The sequence below is a fragment of the Balaenoptera ricei genome, chromosome 18 (genome assembly GCF_028023285.1).
Source record: "Balaenoptera ricei isolate mBalRic1 chromosome 18, mBalRic1.hap2, whole genome shotgun sequence".
Taxonomy (NCBI): Eukaryota; Metazoa; Chordata; class Mammalia; order Artiodactyla; family Balaenopteridae; genus Balaenoptera; species Balaenoptera ricei.
Window position 1 is genome coordinate 156,475 of NC_082656.1, and position 14,755 is coordinate 171,229.

A 14,755-nucleotide genomic window follows, 5' to 3' on the forward strand; every position below is an offset into this window, starting at 1 on the left:
GTTTCCTTTATGCCATCTCATCGTCAAGCGTTCCCCAAGGCACACGGATGGAGCCCACCCTGACAGCCGGGCCTCCTGCTACTCCCTGAAACGCTCTCAGTCATGTCTGTGCAGGAGCCAGTGCCCTCCCCTGCCCCCCTTGAGTCAGGTGGCCCAGCCTTCAAAATGCACTGGCCCTCAACCCACTTCAGGAAGTGCCCATCATTCCACTGCACAGTTCACTCCTTCCTCGGCTGTTCTGGAGTCTGGCTTCTGCCCACCGACTCAGTGCTGGACCTCGTCAGGCCTTTGACTGTCATGTGTGAATATTCTACCTGGGGTGATGTAGCTTGCCTCCCCAACCAGGTGGAAAGCTCTTTCCCAGGAAGGACCTGGTGTGATGCGACATACATATCACAAACCTCCAGCAAATATTCCAGGAATAAATAAATATCAAGTGTCTGCGTTTGGTTCCCTAACTCTGAAGAATGCGGGAGCTGGTGGCCAAGAGAGCATCACCTCACTCATCAGAAGAGGCAAATTCCTGCAAAGTTAGCCCAACATATTTGTATGAATGATATCCTCCATATCATACATATTATGCGTCTTATATGTTACATATGTATATATGTTATAACTTCCTTGACAAAGATGAAGATGGTTCAAGTGGGGAAAATCTGTGTTCCCCCTAAGATTAAAAAACAAAAATCAAAGACTTCAGAATGCAATCAGTATTTTTCAACCACTTATTAAAAGGAAAATGGTAATTTTCTGAAAAAGGCTCTTATTACTCAAAATTAGTCACAGAAAACGAATGCTGTAGTGCCCTAACATTTGGGGGAGCGTATCCACGAGGAGAAAGGTGAGTGTGGCTGACCCCAGCCCGCCTGAGCCCCCGCAGGAGGTTTAAGGAGCATCTTGCCCACCTGGCCCTGGGCTTCGCAGGCAGGGCGATAACCACAGCACAGGTGCTGATTTCTGGAAGCCAGTTTCCTTTCTGCAGGATGTTCATACGCCCATATAAATGAAGAAATGAGGAAACAGTGCAGAAGCCTGCTTGACGGAAGGTTTGTTTGTTTTTGTTTTTTCATTCTGACTGCAACTCCAGGAGGCCCTCACAGGTGGAGAAATGCTGTCCAGTCATAACCTGGCAGGGCGGGTGGACACAGGTGTGTGGGGCTGCCGTGTGCATGGGAGACGAGGGTGGTGGGTGTGAGGCCGGAAGGGAATCTTCCTCGTCCCATTGTCGCCTGGATCCTCTTCCTCCACCTCGGGAGCCAGAGGGTGACGTCCATCCCCCAGGACTGCAGCAGGAGGATCCTCTCAGGGACCAGGAGTAACTGACACACACAGGCCCACCTGCCTCTCTCCCACCTCTCATGGAGGCTGCTAAGGGAGAGAAAAAATCTGGATAACTAATTCTAAGTAATGAGATCTTCCCATCTTTAAACGCCTAAAGCACTTAGAACCTATACCATTTAGTGCTAAATTCCGTTCTTTCTGGGATCACTTACAGTCGTTTATTTGTTAAGTTTGGGTCTTCAACTCAAGTGTAACTTTCTCCAGGGCAGAGAATAACACAATTTTAGGACCATTTCTCCCAACCACCCCCTATGTCTAGTGCAATTTCAAATACATTAAGCTCATTAATTGATTAAAATGAGCTAGGAATAGTTACATATATTATGACAGCCTGTCCCAATATGTAATATCTGTCACTCAGAAAAGTCCTAGAAGAGACCCAGCGTGGATATGCTTCTTTTCAAAGACAGGAGAACCCAGCTTCAGTAGAAGCTGCTACCGCAGGCTCGGGCTGAGAAGGTGTTCCAGGCTGTACCTTGGCCTTTCCGGCCAGCCCAGGAGAGGTCACCAGACTGGGTGGAGGTCAGGGTCGCTAGGCCCTGGGGCCTGAGAGAGGTGAGTCTGCGTCTCTCTCAGGTGAGGACTACTCCAGGTGCCTGCATCACACACAGCCGGAGGCCATTTCCTCGCGGGACTCTGGGGCAAGGTGACTGGCAACGGCAAAGCAGTACCTCTGGAGTCAGGGTGGGTGTGGGGCAGTGGCAAAGGTCACACCCAGGACACCTGACGGCATCAGAGGCTGCCACAGGGGCCACAGCAGCAGTGGCTGAGACAGACACCTGGCGGAAGCCGGGATCTCTGCGGGACCATAGAGTGTAGGACAGGGTTCTCTGCCGTGCAGCTGGTGGGAACTGAGATCTTCTCCAAACTTGACACCAACAAGGTTAACAGCAGTCTTCTCCGAGGGGGTTGCTTCCACTTATTATTTATTTATTTATTTGTTTGCTTATTTGGCTGCGCGGGGTCTTCGTTGCCGCGAGCGAGATCTTCATCGCAGCATGCGGGATCTTTTTAGTTGCGGCATGCGGGCTCTTAGCTGCAGCGTGCATGTGGGATCTAGTTCCCTGACCAGGGATGGAACCCGGCCTGCCTGCACTGGGAGTGCGGAGTCTTAACCACTGGACCACCGGGGAAGTCCTCAACTTACTCATTTTTAAACCTGCGCCACCTCCTCTCCCCACCTCCCTCTCTCCTGGCCCCCTCATCAAGTCAGTGTGAATCGGGTTTGCTCTAGGAGCGTGCACTCCACTGGAGCCCAGGGGCCTCTCTCTAGGCGTCCTCTACTCTGCGTGTCCCAGAACATAGAGCAGGAGCAGCCCCTGTGTGCCTGCGGGACCCCTTCTCCCGGGTTCCCAGCAAAGTGGGAACAAGTTTCATACCAAGTTTGCATCTCCTTACACGGACCTCCCCAGCAGTACACTGCTGCTTGAGGTGCGACGCTGGAGAACCTGTGATGTGTATCTGTAACCAGATGTCGCCGGAGTCTTCCCGTCCCTTAGGACTCAGTGACTCACTGCTGTTGCCCTGCTGCACGGGGGCGGGGGGAGTGGGAGGCTGAGGGGGTGGGATTTGAGTTCAAACTCTGCCCTTTCGGTTAGAAGGGAAGGGGGTTGATGGCGACTGTGGGGCAGCCCTTGCGGAGGACGGGAGGCTCCGTCCCCACGGGGCGCCTCGTCCGGAGCCCTCGGGCCTCACAGCGCCTCCATCCCCGTCTGGACCCTGCAGAGGAACGGGGCTGCCCCTCGGAGGGTCTCCAGGTTATCCCCCGGTTCGCTCTGACCCCATACCGCCCCCTGAAGCCGATTCTCCGATCGTCCGGGGCTTCTTACTGCCGGGACACCGGGAGCTGCAATCCCCACCTGCGAGCAATTAGGTCTCAGAGAGACGGGCGGGCGGGGGCTCTCCCCGGGGCGGGGCGCACGGCAGGTCGGGGCGCGGAACCGCACTGCCCACCGGGCCCACGCTCGCCGGGCGCGCAGCCCGCTGGAGGGGCGGGGCGGGCCGGGCCGCACATTTAAGGCCGCACCGCCGCCCGAGCCAGACAGGCAGGCGCTCGGCTGCCGCAGGAGCGAGGAGCGCGCCGCCGGCCTCGGCCCCCGCCCCCGCCCCCGCCCCCGCCCCCGGGGCCCCCGCCCGCGCCATGAGGCCGGTGCGCGCAGCCGGGGCGCGAACGCGCGGGGCGGGAGGAGAGGGCGGGCGGGCTCCGCGCGGCTCCCTCCGCTGCGCGGAGACCCAGGGCTGCCGGCGTGAAGACGCGACGCCAGACGCGGGGCAGGGGCCGCGGGGGTCCTGATGCGCAGGCGGCGCGGGGCTGGGGACTCCGCCGGGGCGCTGTGGCCCGGAAGCCGCCCCGGCCTCTGAGGCCCAGGAGTTCAGTGGGCGCCCCCGCCGAGGAACGGCGCGCTGGCGTGTCCCGTGGGGACCAGGCACGAGGGAGGCCCTGCCCTCCTGCGGGAAATAACTTGCCCAGCCCTGCGCACCGCAGCAGAGGCGGGAGGCGGCGCGGGGGGCGCTGCTCGCGGGGCGGGGAGGGAGCAGCTCCCGGGAGGAGCGGCCGGAGGGAGGGCGGCGCGTGTTCCCTGCAGGTCCCGCCGGGGAGGCCTCAGCTCCGCTTCGGAGACCCCACCTCGGGCCAGCACCGCACCTCTGCTTCTCTTTCAGAAAACAGAAATTTACTCTGTGGAGCTCAGTGGAACCGGAGACATTGGGAAAACGGAGAAGGGGGACGGCGAGAAGTACGGGGGCCTGAAAAAGAACTGCTTGGAACGCAAAAAGCATCAGCCGAAAGAGGAGCTTAAGAAAGAACTCGATCTGGTCAGTTGAGCCAAACGGGTGCCCCTGGGCACTGCCCTCCCCGCTGAGAGCTCGCCCCTATAACCCACCTCCCACAGAAGAAAATTCAGTCTCAAGAATTTGAAAAGCCCTGAGACTTGTTTCCTTGTTTTTAAAAAAAATGGTGTGATAATATCTGCCCGGGGGTCAGGCCTCTGAAAGCTCCGTGCTTTCAGGCTGTAGGCGCGCCCAGGTGGGACTCTCAGAGCGGAGTCTCTGATTCCAGTCTCCACCGGCATGGATGGCCCAGACCGCTCTTCTTCCCGGCGGCTTCGCTGAGATGATTTAAGCAGCCAGCTGCCACATTCTAGCTGATAAGATTGAACTATGTGAGGCAGAACCACCCAGGAGGAAAACCAAAGGCCCTGCGCTTGCTAGGTTTCTGGGTATGTTTGCCTCACGAGGAAGAATTTCAGCGGTAAGAGAGTTGGGCTTGGCTTCAGACACCCTGAGGCTCAGCTGAGGTCCAGTTCTCCGTGGCTGGTCTGTGACTCGGAGCAAACTTCTCCGCTTCGCTGACGCTCCATTTTCTTTACGTAAAGTGGGAAATAAACAATTTTTGTGGGTCTGTCGGAGAAAAAGTGAGATAAGAATGAGAGTGTTCTTAATGCAAGTGTTTTGTGGACGTGCAACCCTGTTTCTAGTAAAGCTGGCTGCCCTGGAAAAGAGCTGCCCTGGAACTGAAATGTGACACTGCATCTCAGGACTGCCAAAGGGGAAACTTCTACCCTGAGTTTGAGATTATGCTAGGTTGTCCCTGCGCTTCACTGCAGACCTTAAAGCTGTGAGTCTTTGAGCAGCTGGTAGTAGTGTGTGCTCATGTGTGCTCTTGAGCCAGTTGTTAAACACTCAGGAATTCGGCAAGCTGACTGATACTGTATTAGTAGCCTGAAGCGTGACTGGGGTGAGAAATCAGTAAATGCTACAAATCGGAGCTCTTTATTGATTTTTCCTGGAGAGCTCATTAAACAGCACACACCACTAGGCATTTGTCCATGTATCTTCTGAAGACACTTAAGACCACAGCCCTGGAACTGGACTGACCTGAATAGAAATCCCAGTTTGACTGAAATTCAGTTCCCTGTTTTGAAAAATTGGAATTAAAAATGGTACCTACCTCTTGGAGTTGTTAAGAGGGTTACAGAGAAAGCAGGAGAAAGACTGAGATAGTCATTCTTATTTCCCACGTATCTCTAGCAGTTAGGGGTGAAGACATAACTAGTCTTACTTGAAATTGCTAATCATAACGTGAATATATATCCATTGTATCATATGCCTGTAAATTACAATGATAACCTCCCTTGAGATTGGAGCATTTTGTGGAGATGTATAATACAGAAAAATAATTTCCATAGTATTGGCCAAAGTGCTCCCTTGCTTCCTTGCTGAGATACGTCTTTCTTTCCCTCTTTTTTCACAACCTTCTCACAAGAATCCTATGATTTGTGACTGCATACTTGGACGCCCTTGCATCCCGACCCCTCCAGCAAGTTAGAACCTTGATGAGAACTATAGCATCCCTGGCTTCTGAAGGCCCAGGCGGATAGTGACTCAGGCCTGAGCCACCTGTTCCAGCAGAGTTCACTCCCGCACCCTGCCCTGCTCTCATCCCCAGAGCCGGGCTAGCAGGAGAGGATAGTGCAGTACAGCCCCTTAAATAAAGTCTGAGGTCCATCCATGGAACCAATGGCTCTAATCATCCTTTAACTTTTCTCTGCCCAGGACTTGGTGTACTGTGCACAGAACTGTGTCTTAATCCTTTGACTCCCCAGCAATGTCATATTCAGTTGATATTGGTACAATGAATGAATGAGCAAGGCAGATCTGGCTGAGGAGAGAGCAAAAAGTCTCTTTTGTAACATGAAACTTTTTTGCATATACTTGAGAAAAGAGATGGTTCTGGTACCAGTCACAGTATAAATTTTTGTTTCAGACAATCAGAGTTTTAGAATCCTGAATGTTGGGTTTTCTAGGTGGGGTGAGGAAGACTTAGCCCTGGGTTTTCCGCCACAGGAAGAGGCTTCTAGTCCTTTAGCCCAGAGATTCTCAAAGGGAGAGGAGAGGGGGACTTTGCTCCCCAGGGAACATTCAGCAATGTCTGGAGACATTTATGGTTATCACTTCTTAAGGGAGGGCGCTAGTGGCTAGAAGCCTCTACAACAGAGTTATTGGCCCAAAATGTCAATAATGCCAAGGTTGAGAAACTCTGCTTTAGCCTAATGATTCTGTGACAAAATTAGCAAGTGTGGGCCACCCCCCCGGCCCCGGTATTTTATTTGGCAGGTTTTTATTTTTTATTTTTTTAAATTTATTTATTATTTATTTATTATTTATTTTTGGCTGTGTTGGGTCTTCGTTTCTATGCAAGGGCTTTCGGCAAGTGGGGGCCACTCTTCATCGCAATGCATGGGCCTTTTCACTACCGCGGCCTCTCTTGTTGCGGAGCACAGGCTCCAGATGCGCAGGCTCAGTAGTTGTGGCTCACGGGCCCAGTTGCTCCGCGGCATGTGGGATCTTCCCAGACCAGGGCTCGAACCCGTGTCCCCTGCATTGGCAGGCAGATTCTCAACCACTGCGCCACTGGGGAAGCCCCTTGGCAGGTTTTTAATCTGAGGGCTTCTCTGACAGTGAACTGAGTCTCAAGTACTGGAATAAGGAAAGGCATGCGTCTCTCTACCAGACCGCCTGCCCAGTGAGGGCTGCGTGGGTAACAGCTGTCAGGACATGAAGTGGTTTGGCACTGCTCATAGCCCTCCACTGATCCCACAGTTCAGGTCTGAGTTAAGTGTCCAGATCACTGGTGCCTGGACAACAGGTGTGCTAGGATTTGCATGTGCTGGAGACCAGACTAAGGTGAAATGCATTGCTTTGCTCAGAAAAACTAAGGACAGCTACTTTGTGGTAAATGGCAAGCTAAGTCTGAACTATTCAGGGGTGGCCCGAAAATCCCCTGGCCAGTGACCGCTCCTGCAGTGAGGTTCTCTTCTCTCACTGCAGTAGCCCCTGGGACAAAGGTTCCTTCTTTTCATCCCACACTCCCTGGCCCCTCTGCCTTCCTCAGTGCTACTCCCAGCTTTCATGGGCTTGTCAAGGCTTAGGGTTTGAGTCTCGGAATTATCTAATTCACTCTGTTCTTCTTTTCATGGGCTTCAGGATGACCACAAACTCAGCAATGAGGAATTGGAAACAAAATATGGTACAAACATCATTACGGTAAGTCATCAGAGAACCAGTGACAGGGGAGAGAATCCCGGGACTGTGCTCAAGGTTTGTGGAGAAGAATGAGTGACCTAAAGCTGCAACTTTGAGAATGCCAGCCCCCCACATGCCCACCATGTGAGACAGGGCTGGTTCCCCTCAGGAGCTGGCCCGTCTGAACCATAGCCCTGGCCAAGCCCTCCGCTGAGCTGTGCGCTTGGTCACAGACAGTTCTTTGACTGTGACCGCAGTGAAGCTGTGGTGACCCCAGGAAGGTTTGGATGCTTCCTCGTTGTCATGGTCAGGGGTTGCTTTTAAACCCTGTGCCCAGGATGTATTAGGGTCTTATCAAGGCCTCCTTCCGGAAAGGGACAAGGCTGCAGGACACACCATGTGCCTCATAAAATCTCCCACCGCAGAAGTAGGGCTTCCTTCTGTGAATTCAAATCTCAGATCTCAAAAGTTTTGGTGTCTTAACATCAGGAGATTTGGGTACACCTGTTCAAGTCAACAAGAACACCTGCAGTGTGAGGAGCAGGCGATGCCTGGGTTTCAGGAGTTCGCAGTGGGCGGGGGAGGCAGACGTGTAGGAAAGCACGCAGCAGCCACGCTGCTCCCCGAGGCAGCATGTGAGAGGCCGAAGGGCACGCTGAGGGAACGGCGGAGTCTGACAAGCGAGGCTCCCTGGGTGGCGCAGTGATTGAGCTGGGACATAGTAACCCTTACCCACCCTCTGCAGAAATGTGACATCCAACCCAAGGGGGGGGAAACGTCTGATTTCCGTTTCTTTTGGCTCTGCTTTCTCAGGGTCTCTCCAGCACCCGGGCTGCTGAGCTCCTGGCTCGGGATGGGCCCAACACCCTGACCCCCCCGAAGGAAACCCCGGAGATTATCAAGTTCCTCAAGCAGATGGTGGGGGGGTTCTCCATCCTCCTGTGGATAGGAGCCATCCTGTGCTGGATCGCATATGGGATTCAGTACTCCAACGATAAGTCCTCCTCCCTGGACAGCGTAAGGCCCTGGGGCTCCTCCTGGGTTTGCTGGTAACGGGGCGGGGGGCGGTGAGGGGTCAGCACCGTAACACAAGGGCAGAGCATTGGGCTGGGGTCAGGGGTCCACCACTGATCAGTCACCACATGAGTTTGAGAAAGTCAGTCATTTTCCCAAGTGTAAAACAGAAATTATATCTGACTTTCTGGTGTCTCAGAGGCAGTATGAGCATGAATTTTTCAGAGAGAGAGAAACACAAAAGTTCCTACGTGGAAAAAAAAAATCGATATCCACGTGAAGTGTTTTTGGGCTTTCTCTCCTCAAAGCTAATTCTCTCCCTTTACTGTGGAGAGTTTCTGTGCCTGCTGATAACGGAGGACTGAAACACAAAACTGTATTGGCCGACATGATGCTGAGAGAAGGAAGCCAGATGCGAAAGGCCGCATACTGTACGATTCCATTGATGCAAAATGTTCAGAGCAGACCCGCCCTGGATTCAGAAAGCAGATCAGTCAGTGGCTGCCAGGGCTGGGCTGGAGTGGGGAATGATGGCCAGTGGGCTCAAGGGGACTTATGGGATGATGGATTGTGGTGATTGTCGCACAACTGTGTACATTATTAACGATCACTTAATTATATACTTCAAATGGGTAAATTGTGTGGCCTGCGCATCACACCAGGACACTACTGCCATCTCTCTCACTGGTGTGGAGCACCCTGGCCCTAGGATCTGGCCCATTCCTGATGCTTGTTTTTCTGATTGACGCCTGTCCTCCTCACCCAGGTGTACCTGGGCTCCGTGCTTGCCCTGGTCGTTATTTTAACCGGGGTCTTTGCCTATTACCAAGAGGCGAAAAGCACCAACATCATGGCCAGCTTCCACCAGATGATTCCACAGGTGGGTGTGGCACCCTCCGTGGTGTCTTCGAGACTCGAGATAAGCGAGCATCAGGCTGGGGGAGTGGAGGAGCTTGGAGGCCTGGGCCCCCTCCCTGCTGTCTGCAAAGTCTTGGGCAAGTGACCTAATCTCTGTGGAGCCCCTGTTTCCTCCCAGGGTTTTGAGATGATCAGTGAGATAAGATAGAGAAAAGTGCTTAGTCGAGAGCAAAGCGGGGCAGGAACATGAGTCGTTGCACAGCCTCTCCTGTGACTGCGCCTCAGCGCTGGTGAACTGTTTAGACAAAAGCAGTTCAGGTGGTTCTGAGCGTGAACCGAGGAGGCCGACCTATGATTCTTTAAGTGTCACCCTCTTTGCTCCCATTTCTGAGCCTCCCCGCGTGTTGCCCCAAAGTGCCCTCAGTATGGGAGGCCCCCCATCCCTCCGCCCACAGGAACCCGGGAGGGGTCCCCTGGGGAGACTGCACACTGCTGTCGGCACGGCGGGAAAACCGCAGCCTCGCTGGTCTGCAGGGCTGCTGGACAGAGGGGACTCCGGGTGGGATCCTTTGTGCTCGGAAGTGGAGACCCTTCTCTCACTCACTCCATTAAAGTTTTCCCGACCTGAGCAAGATGATTAAACCCTTTGGCTCAACCTTCAGGAGTCTTCCTGGACCTCCCAGCAGGATCGTTCATCCTTAATGGTCTCCCTTTCCGCCAGGCCCAGGGCTGTCGCTCTGCTGGGCCCTCCCATGGCAGAATTTTCTGGGTCGAAGAATATCTCCATGAGCTCCTACTCAAGAAAAAATAGTCTTAGGGTCTTCAGGCCCCAAGTAAAAGTCTTCGTTTCATTTTCTGCTCTTCTGACAGCTGTGGATCCTAGCGCCTCCCTTCCTGAGGTTTGGGGAGGGTGCAGGAGGGCCAGCATCATTCCAGGAGGCAATCTGAGGCCTGGGTCGTGATTTTCTTTCACAGCAAGCGCTTGTCATTCGAGATTCAGAGAAGAAGACAGTTCCTGCAGACCAGCTGGTGGTGGGGGATATAGTGGAGATTAAAGGAGGAGACCGGATCCCTGCGGACATCAGGTTGCTGTCTGCTCAGGGGTGTAAGGTGAGTGTCACAGGCGCCCAGAGGATCGTGCTCGTGACCAGCTGGCTTGCTGTGGTCTTTCCAGGTCTCGGTGTAACTGGGGAAGGGACAAGGTGCCTGATCCTGAGCTTGTTTCAAAACTTCTAGGTAGATAACTCATCTCTCACTGGGGAGTCTGAGCCCCAGCCCCGCTCCTGTGAGTTTACCCATGACAACCCCCTGGAGACAAAGAATATCAGCTTCTTCTCCACAACCTGTCTGGAAGGTAAGTCCAGCTGCTTGCGGGGCCGCATGTTCCACTCATAGCACTTCTCCGTCTTCAGGCTTTGTTTTTCTCTCTTTACCATCACTTGCTGCAAAGGCTTCTGCAAGAGAAAACGAGGAATTGAAGAACCCAGAGAGCTGGTGTTCGGCCTTAGTCATGTCATGTGCTGACTGGCCACGTAAGCCACCAAAGAGAGGTCCGTGAGGCTGTGGTCCCTCCTAGCTGAGGACCCCTGGAATAAAATGTCTGCTCCACCTGTAGGCACAGCGACGGGCATGGTCATCACCACGGGCGACCGCACCATCATGGGGCAGATCGCCTCGCTGGCTTCGGGGGTCCAGAACGCGAAGACGCCCATTGGCATCGAGATCGAGCACTTCGTTCACATCGTGGCAGGAGTGGCGGTCTCCATCGGCGTCCTTTTCTTCATCATCGCGGTGTCCATGAAGTATTATGTCCTGGACTCCATCATCTTCCTCATCGGCATCATCGTGGCCAATGTGCCTGAGGGTCTCCTGGCCACTGTCACTGTGAGTCCGCGCTACTAGTGGTCGCACCCTGACCCTGCTAACGTGCCATTCTGCTGTGCTGGGTGGGCGCCCGCCACGGCTGAGTCTGCTCCGTCAGGGGCGACCGTGGTACATTCTGAACAGACTGTTTCTTAGAGGGACAAAAAGCATTGTGGTTTGTTAATATTTGAATGCATTGTCCTTGAAAACTTATATTTTCATTTTCAGGAGATCTGTCTGCAAATCCCTTAAGATCTAGATAAGACAGTCTTGAACCACGATTTACGGATTTTCTAGAAGCCGGATACCTTCCCCCACATTTCCACTGTTCTTAAAAGGAAAACAAACAAACAAACAAACTCCTTTGGCAGTTTCTACAGCTGAGGGACTTGAGCACACTTTTTACCTCGCTTCTCTTCCCTCTCAGATTCCACGGACACACGCAAATGCCTTCCGTGTGTTCCTGCAGAGCAGTTCAGCCCTTTCCTGTGCTTACGTCCAGGTTCAGCTTTGGTTCTCCCTGCTTAGCTCACCCTTGAACAAGGCCCTTCTCTGCGGTGCAGGCCCTACAGGCGGGGAAGAGGGCTTCGTATCTTCAGTCCTGTGTGAGGGTGGCCTGGCGCCATCCTGAGCAAAGACAGAAGTTTTTGATTCCAGGTCTCCTCTGACTCCAGCAGAGAGTAATTTGACAGAATTGGAGGCAAACAGAACCCTTTGAGATCTGCAGGGTTCAGAGAGAGCAAAGAATGTTTACATATGGAGCTCTTAAAGTGAAACAAATGCTTCTTGATTCCCCAAAGCAACAAGGTAGCCCTTTGGGACAAGCCCATTGGCAAATAGCGGCCGAAGTCCGTCTCACGCGTTCTTGCTTGTGAATGACAGCCAAGGCCCCCTTTGTAATTACACGTGACTTGCCTGGCTCTGCGACCTGTGGGTGCTTTAGGATCATTTTCCTCAAGGGGCAAAGGGACATAAGAGTGTTCCACATTTAATAGAAGAAAGGACTGTGGCATATCCATGTATAGGGCTTTGTATGCTTTCTCAGTCACTGGGGCTGATGCAGCTTTACTGCATCTGTAACCATACCTGACACTAGTCCAGCTCTACCTGTTTCTACGTTATTGAACCCGAGTTCAAAAGGGTGGTTTTTCTCCCAGCTTCTCCCTCTCTCCTCCGTCTAGGTGGCTCTGTCACTGACGGCAAAACGAATGGCCAAGAAGAACTGCCTGGTGAAGGGCCTCGAGGCAGTGGAGACCCTTGGCTCCACCTCCATCATCTGCTCAGACAAGACGGGGACCCTGACCCAGAACAGGATGACCGTGGCCCATCTGTGGTTCGACAACCAGGTCTTCGTGGCGGACACTAGTGAAGACCACTCAAGTGAGTCTTCGGGCGCATCCAGCCGGGCCCTGTGTTGCGGACTCAGCAGCGGGGCTGGTCTGCAGCCTTGGGGTGAATAGTGCTGTTCGGGGTGCGAGCCCAGCACCCTTGACATCCACTGTTCTTCTTTCCAGATCAAGTCTTTGATCAAAGCTCTGCAACCTGGGCCTCCCTGTCAAAGATCATCACGCTGTGTAACCGCGCTGAGTTCAGACCAGGACAGGAGAGCGTCCCCATCATGAAGGTGAAGGCCCTGCGCACGGTCTCAGTTGCAGCCAGAGCCAAGGCACTTTCTCTCTTCTGATTTGGTGCTTGACTTAATCTCTCCAGCTGAGTAGGGTTTATACTGTAAGAGCAAGTCTAATCACAAGACCTGTAGAAAATTTTTTTCGCTGTAACTAGCTTCGAGAAATCTAAAAGTTCTCAGAATATTCACGTGGGCCTTTTGAAAATTCTGTCTCTTTCCAGAAAATGAATGTGCCTTTAAGTTACTCTCCTAACTTCTTTACCAGCTAAGAAGATATAATCAAAGGTTCCTTATTACATAAATGCCATTCACTGATGGTTAAAATGTAATCGGCTAGAAATAGAAGGAGGGGTCTTAGAGCGTATTCCTCTGGGCTGCGTGGAGCTCTTGTATAATTGCAATATACGAAACTTCTCTTTCTCCTCCCCTCCTTTCCTCCCTCTCCCTCTCAGGAGTCACTGAATCTGTGTTCTCCTGGCTTTTCTGTTTGCCATCTGTTTCCTTCATTGACTCTTACTTATATTTTTTGTTCGCTTTTCTTTATCAGCCAGCTCATTAATAGGCCAATCACTTCTCTGTATCTTTCAAGTCCTTATCTCCAGTTCTAATTTCTCACCCAAACTCCATGCATCTCCAGCTAGCTGTGTGTTTCCACTTAGAGGTTTTGCATGCTAGACACTCAACAAATTATGTTTTTCACCTTCCACCTGTACCCAAACTTGCTCCAAATTAATATCCCAAATTTTCTATTTTTCTATGCCATAACCATTTTACTTGTCATCCTTTTGGAAGTCATCTTTAACTTTCTCCTTCCCAAATATCTAGTGAGTCACCAAGGCCTATTACTCTTGTTTCAGAATATCTAACTTTACATTTCTGTTATCACTAATACCTTGCATTGGAACAATTGTACCAACCTCTTAATTGGCCTCCATGATTCTGGTTTATCCCTCCCCTGTCTTTCTTGCATGCCACTAATTTTCCTTAGATACTTCATTAGTTAGATGGACTACTTCATCTAACTTTGCTCAAGAACTTTCCATGCGTCTCTATTTTCTGCTTCTCGAGTGTAGGTCTCCGCTTGCCTTTTGGGGTTCTTTACATCTGCCACATCCTCCATGTCCACCTGTGTTTCAGCACTCACGATAGAGTTTCCCCAACACGTGCCTTCCTTCATGGCTTTCTGGTTTCTAGAAGGCTTTCTTCTGCTTCTCTCTCTGTAGGTAACCCACCTGTCTTTCTTTCTCTTTTTTTTTTTTTTTTTTTTTGTGGCTTGCGGGATCTTAGTTCCCCGACCAGGGATTGAACCCGGGCCCTGGCAGTGAAAGCGCTGAGTCCTAACCACTGGACCGCCAGGGAAGTCTCCCCGCCTGTCTTTCAAGATCTAGTTCATAAGTGCTTTTTTCATGGAAACTTCCTGCTCTCAGAGCTCTCACTTTTCTGAACTCCCCTAATGCCAGCAGGTGGCGCCCTGCAGTTAACAGTCCTAAGTCAGTCACCAATTGTGGGGTAACTTTTCTCTCTCCAGTAGACAGGAAGCTTAGGTTACGTGTTGGTTTGTTGCAAATGATCAGAGAAGAACCAGATTATGTGCTGCAACTATTTATCTCTTGATTCGCAGAAAGCTGTGGTTGGAGACGCCTCAGAAACTGCTCTTTTGAAATTCTCAGAGGTCATCTTGGGTAACGTGATGGAAATTAGGAAAAGAAACCGCAAAGTAGCTGAAATACCTTTTAACTCGACCAACAAATTTCAGGTGAGTGTTTCGTCACAACTGAATCTTTATCATCACTAGAATGGCATTTCCACCTGTGTAAGTATCCTTTGGTTAATATGTATTGTGAATGACACTTGACTTCAAAAATAGTCCTCAGAGATGCAGGGCCTGGACGTCTGGTAAACCCAGAACAGGTTTCCCTGAAGTAAGTACAGAAAAAGAACGGTGAAGGTCCTGCCGTTCCCACGCGTGATCCGTCTGTGTGACGTGCACACTCACATGCGCACAGACGCACCAGCACCCGCGCTGGG

The 14,755-nt window shown here is 52.1% G+C and overlaps 1 protein-coding gene across 3 annotated transcripts in view; it reads left to right on the plus strand.

The window, feature by feature from the left end:
- The first annotated feature begins 2,945 nt into the window (after positions 1–2,945).
- ATP12A (ATPase H+/K+ transporting non-gastric alpha2 subunit) overlaps positions 2,946–14,755 on the plus strand; it is a 28,898-nt gene continuing 17,088 nt past the window's right edge. Inside the window, exons 1-11 of one of the 3 annotated variants that reach the window (XM_059903466.1) lie at positions 2,946–3,098; positions 4,003–4,155; positions 7,327–7,386; positions 8,179–8,382; positions 9,146–9,259; positions 10,213–10,347; positions 10,474–10,591; positions 10,853–11,121; positions 12,282–12,480; positions 12,615–12,724; positions 14,349–14,483. In XM_059903466.1, the coding sequence (XP_059759449.1) occupies positions 2,955–3,098; positions 4,003–4,155; positions 7,327–7,386; positions 8,179–8,382; positions 9,146–9,259; positions 10,213–10,347; positions 10,474–10,591; positions 10,853–11,121; positions 12,282–12,480; positions 12,615–12,724; positions 14,349–14,483 (1,641 nt within the window). In that variant the 5' untranslated portion in view covers positions 2,946–2,954. Of the gene's footprint in view, positions 3,099–3,428; positions 3,491–3,538; positions 3,768–4,002; positions 4,156–7,326; positions 7,387–8,178; positions 8,383–9,145; positions 9,260–10,212; positions 10,348–10,473; positions 10,592–10,852; positions 11,122–12,281; positions 12,481–12,614; positions 12,725–14,348; positions 14,484–14,755 lie in introns of those variants that run through there. The other 2 variants (XM_059903467.1, XM_059903468.1) reach the window with 2 other exon arrangements.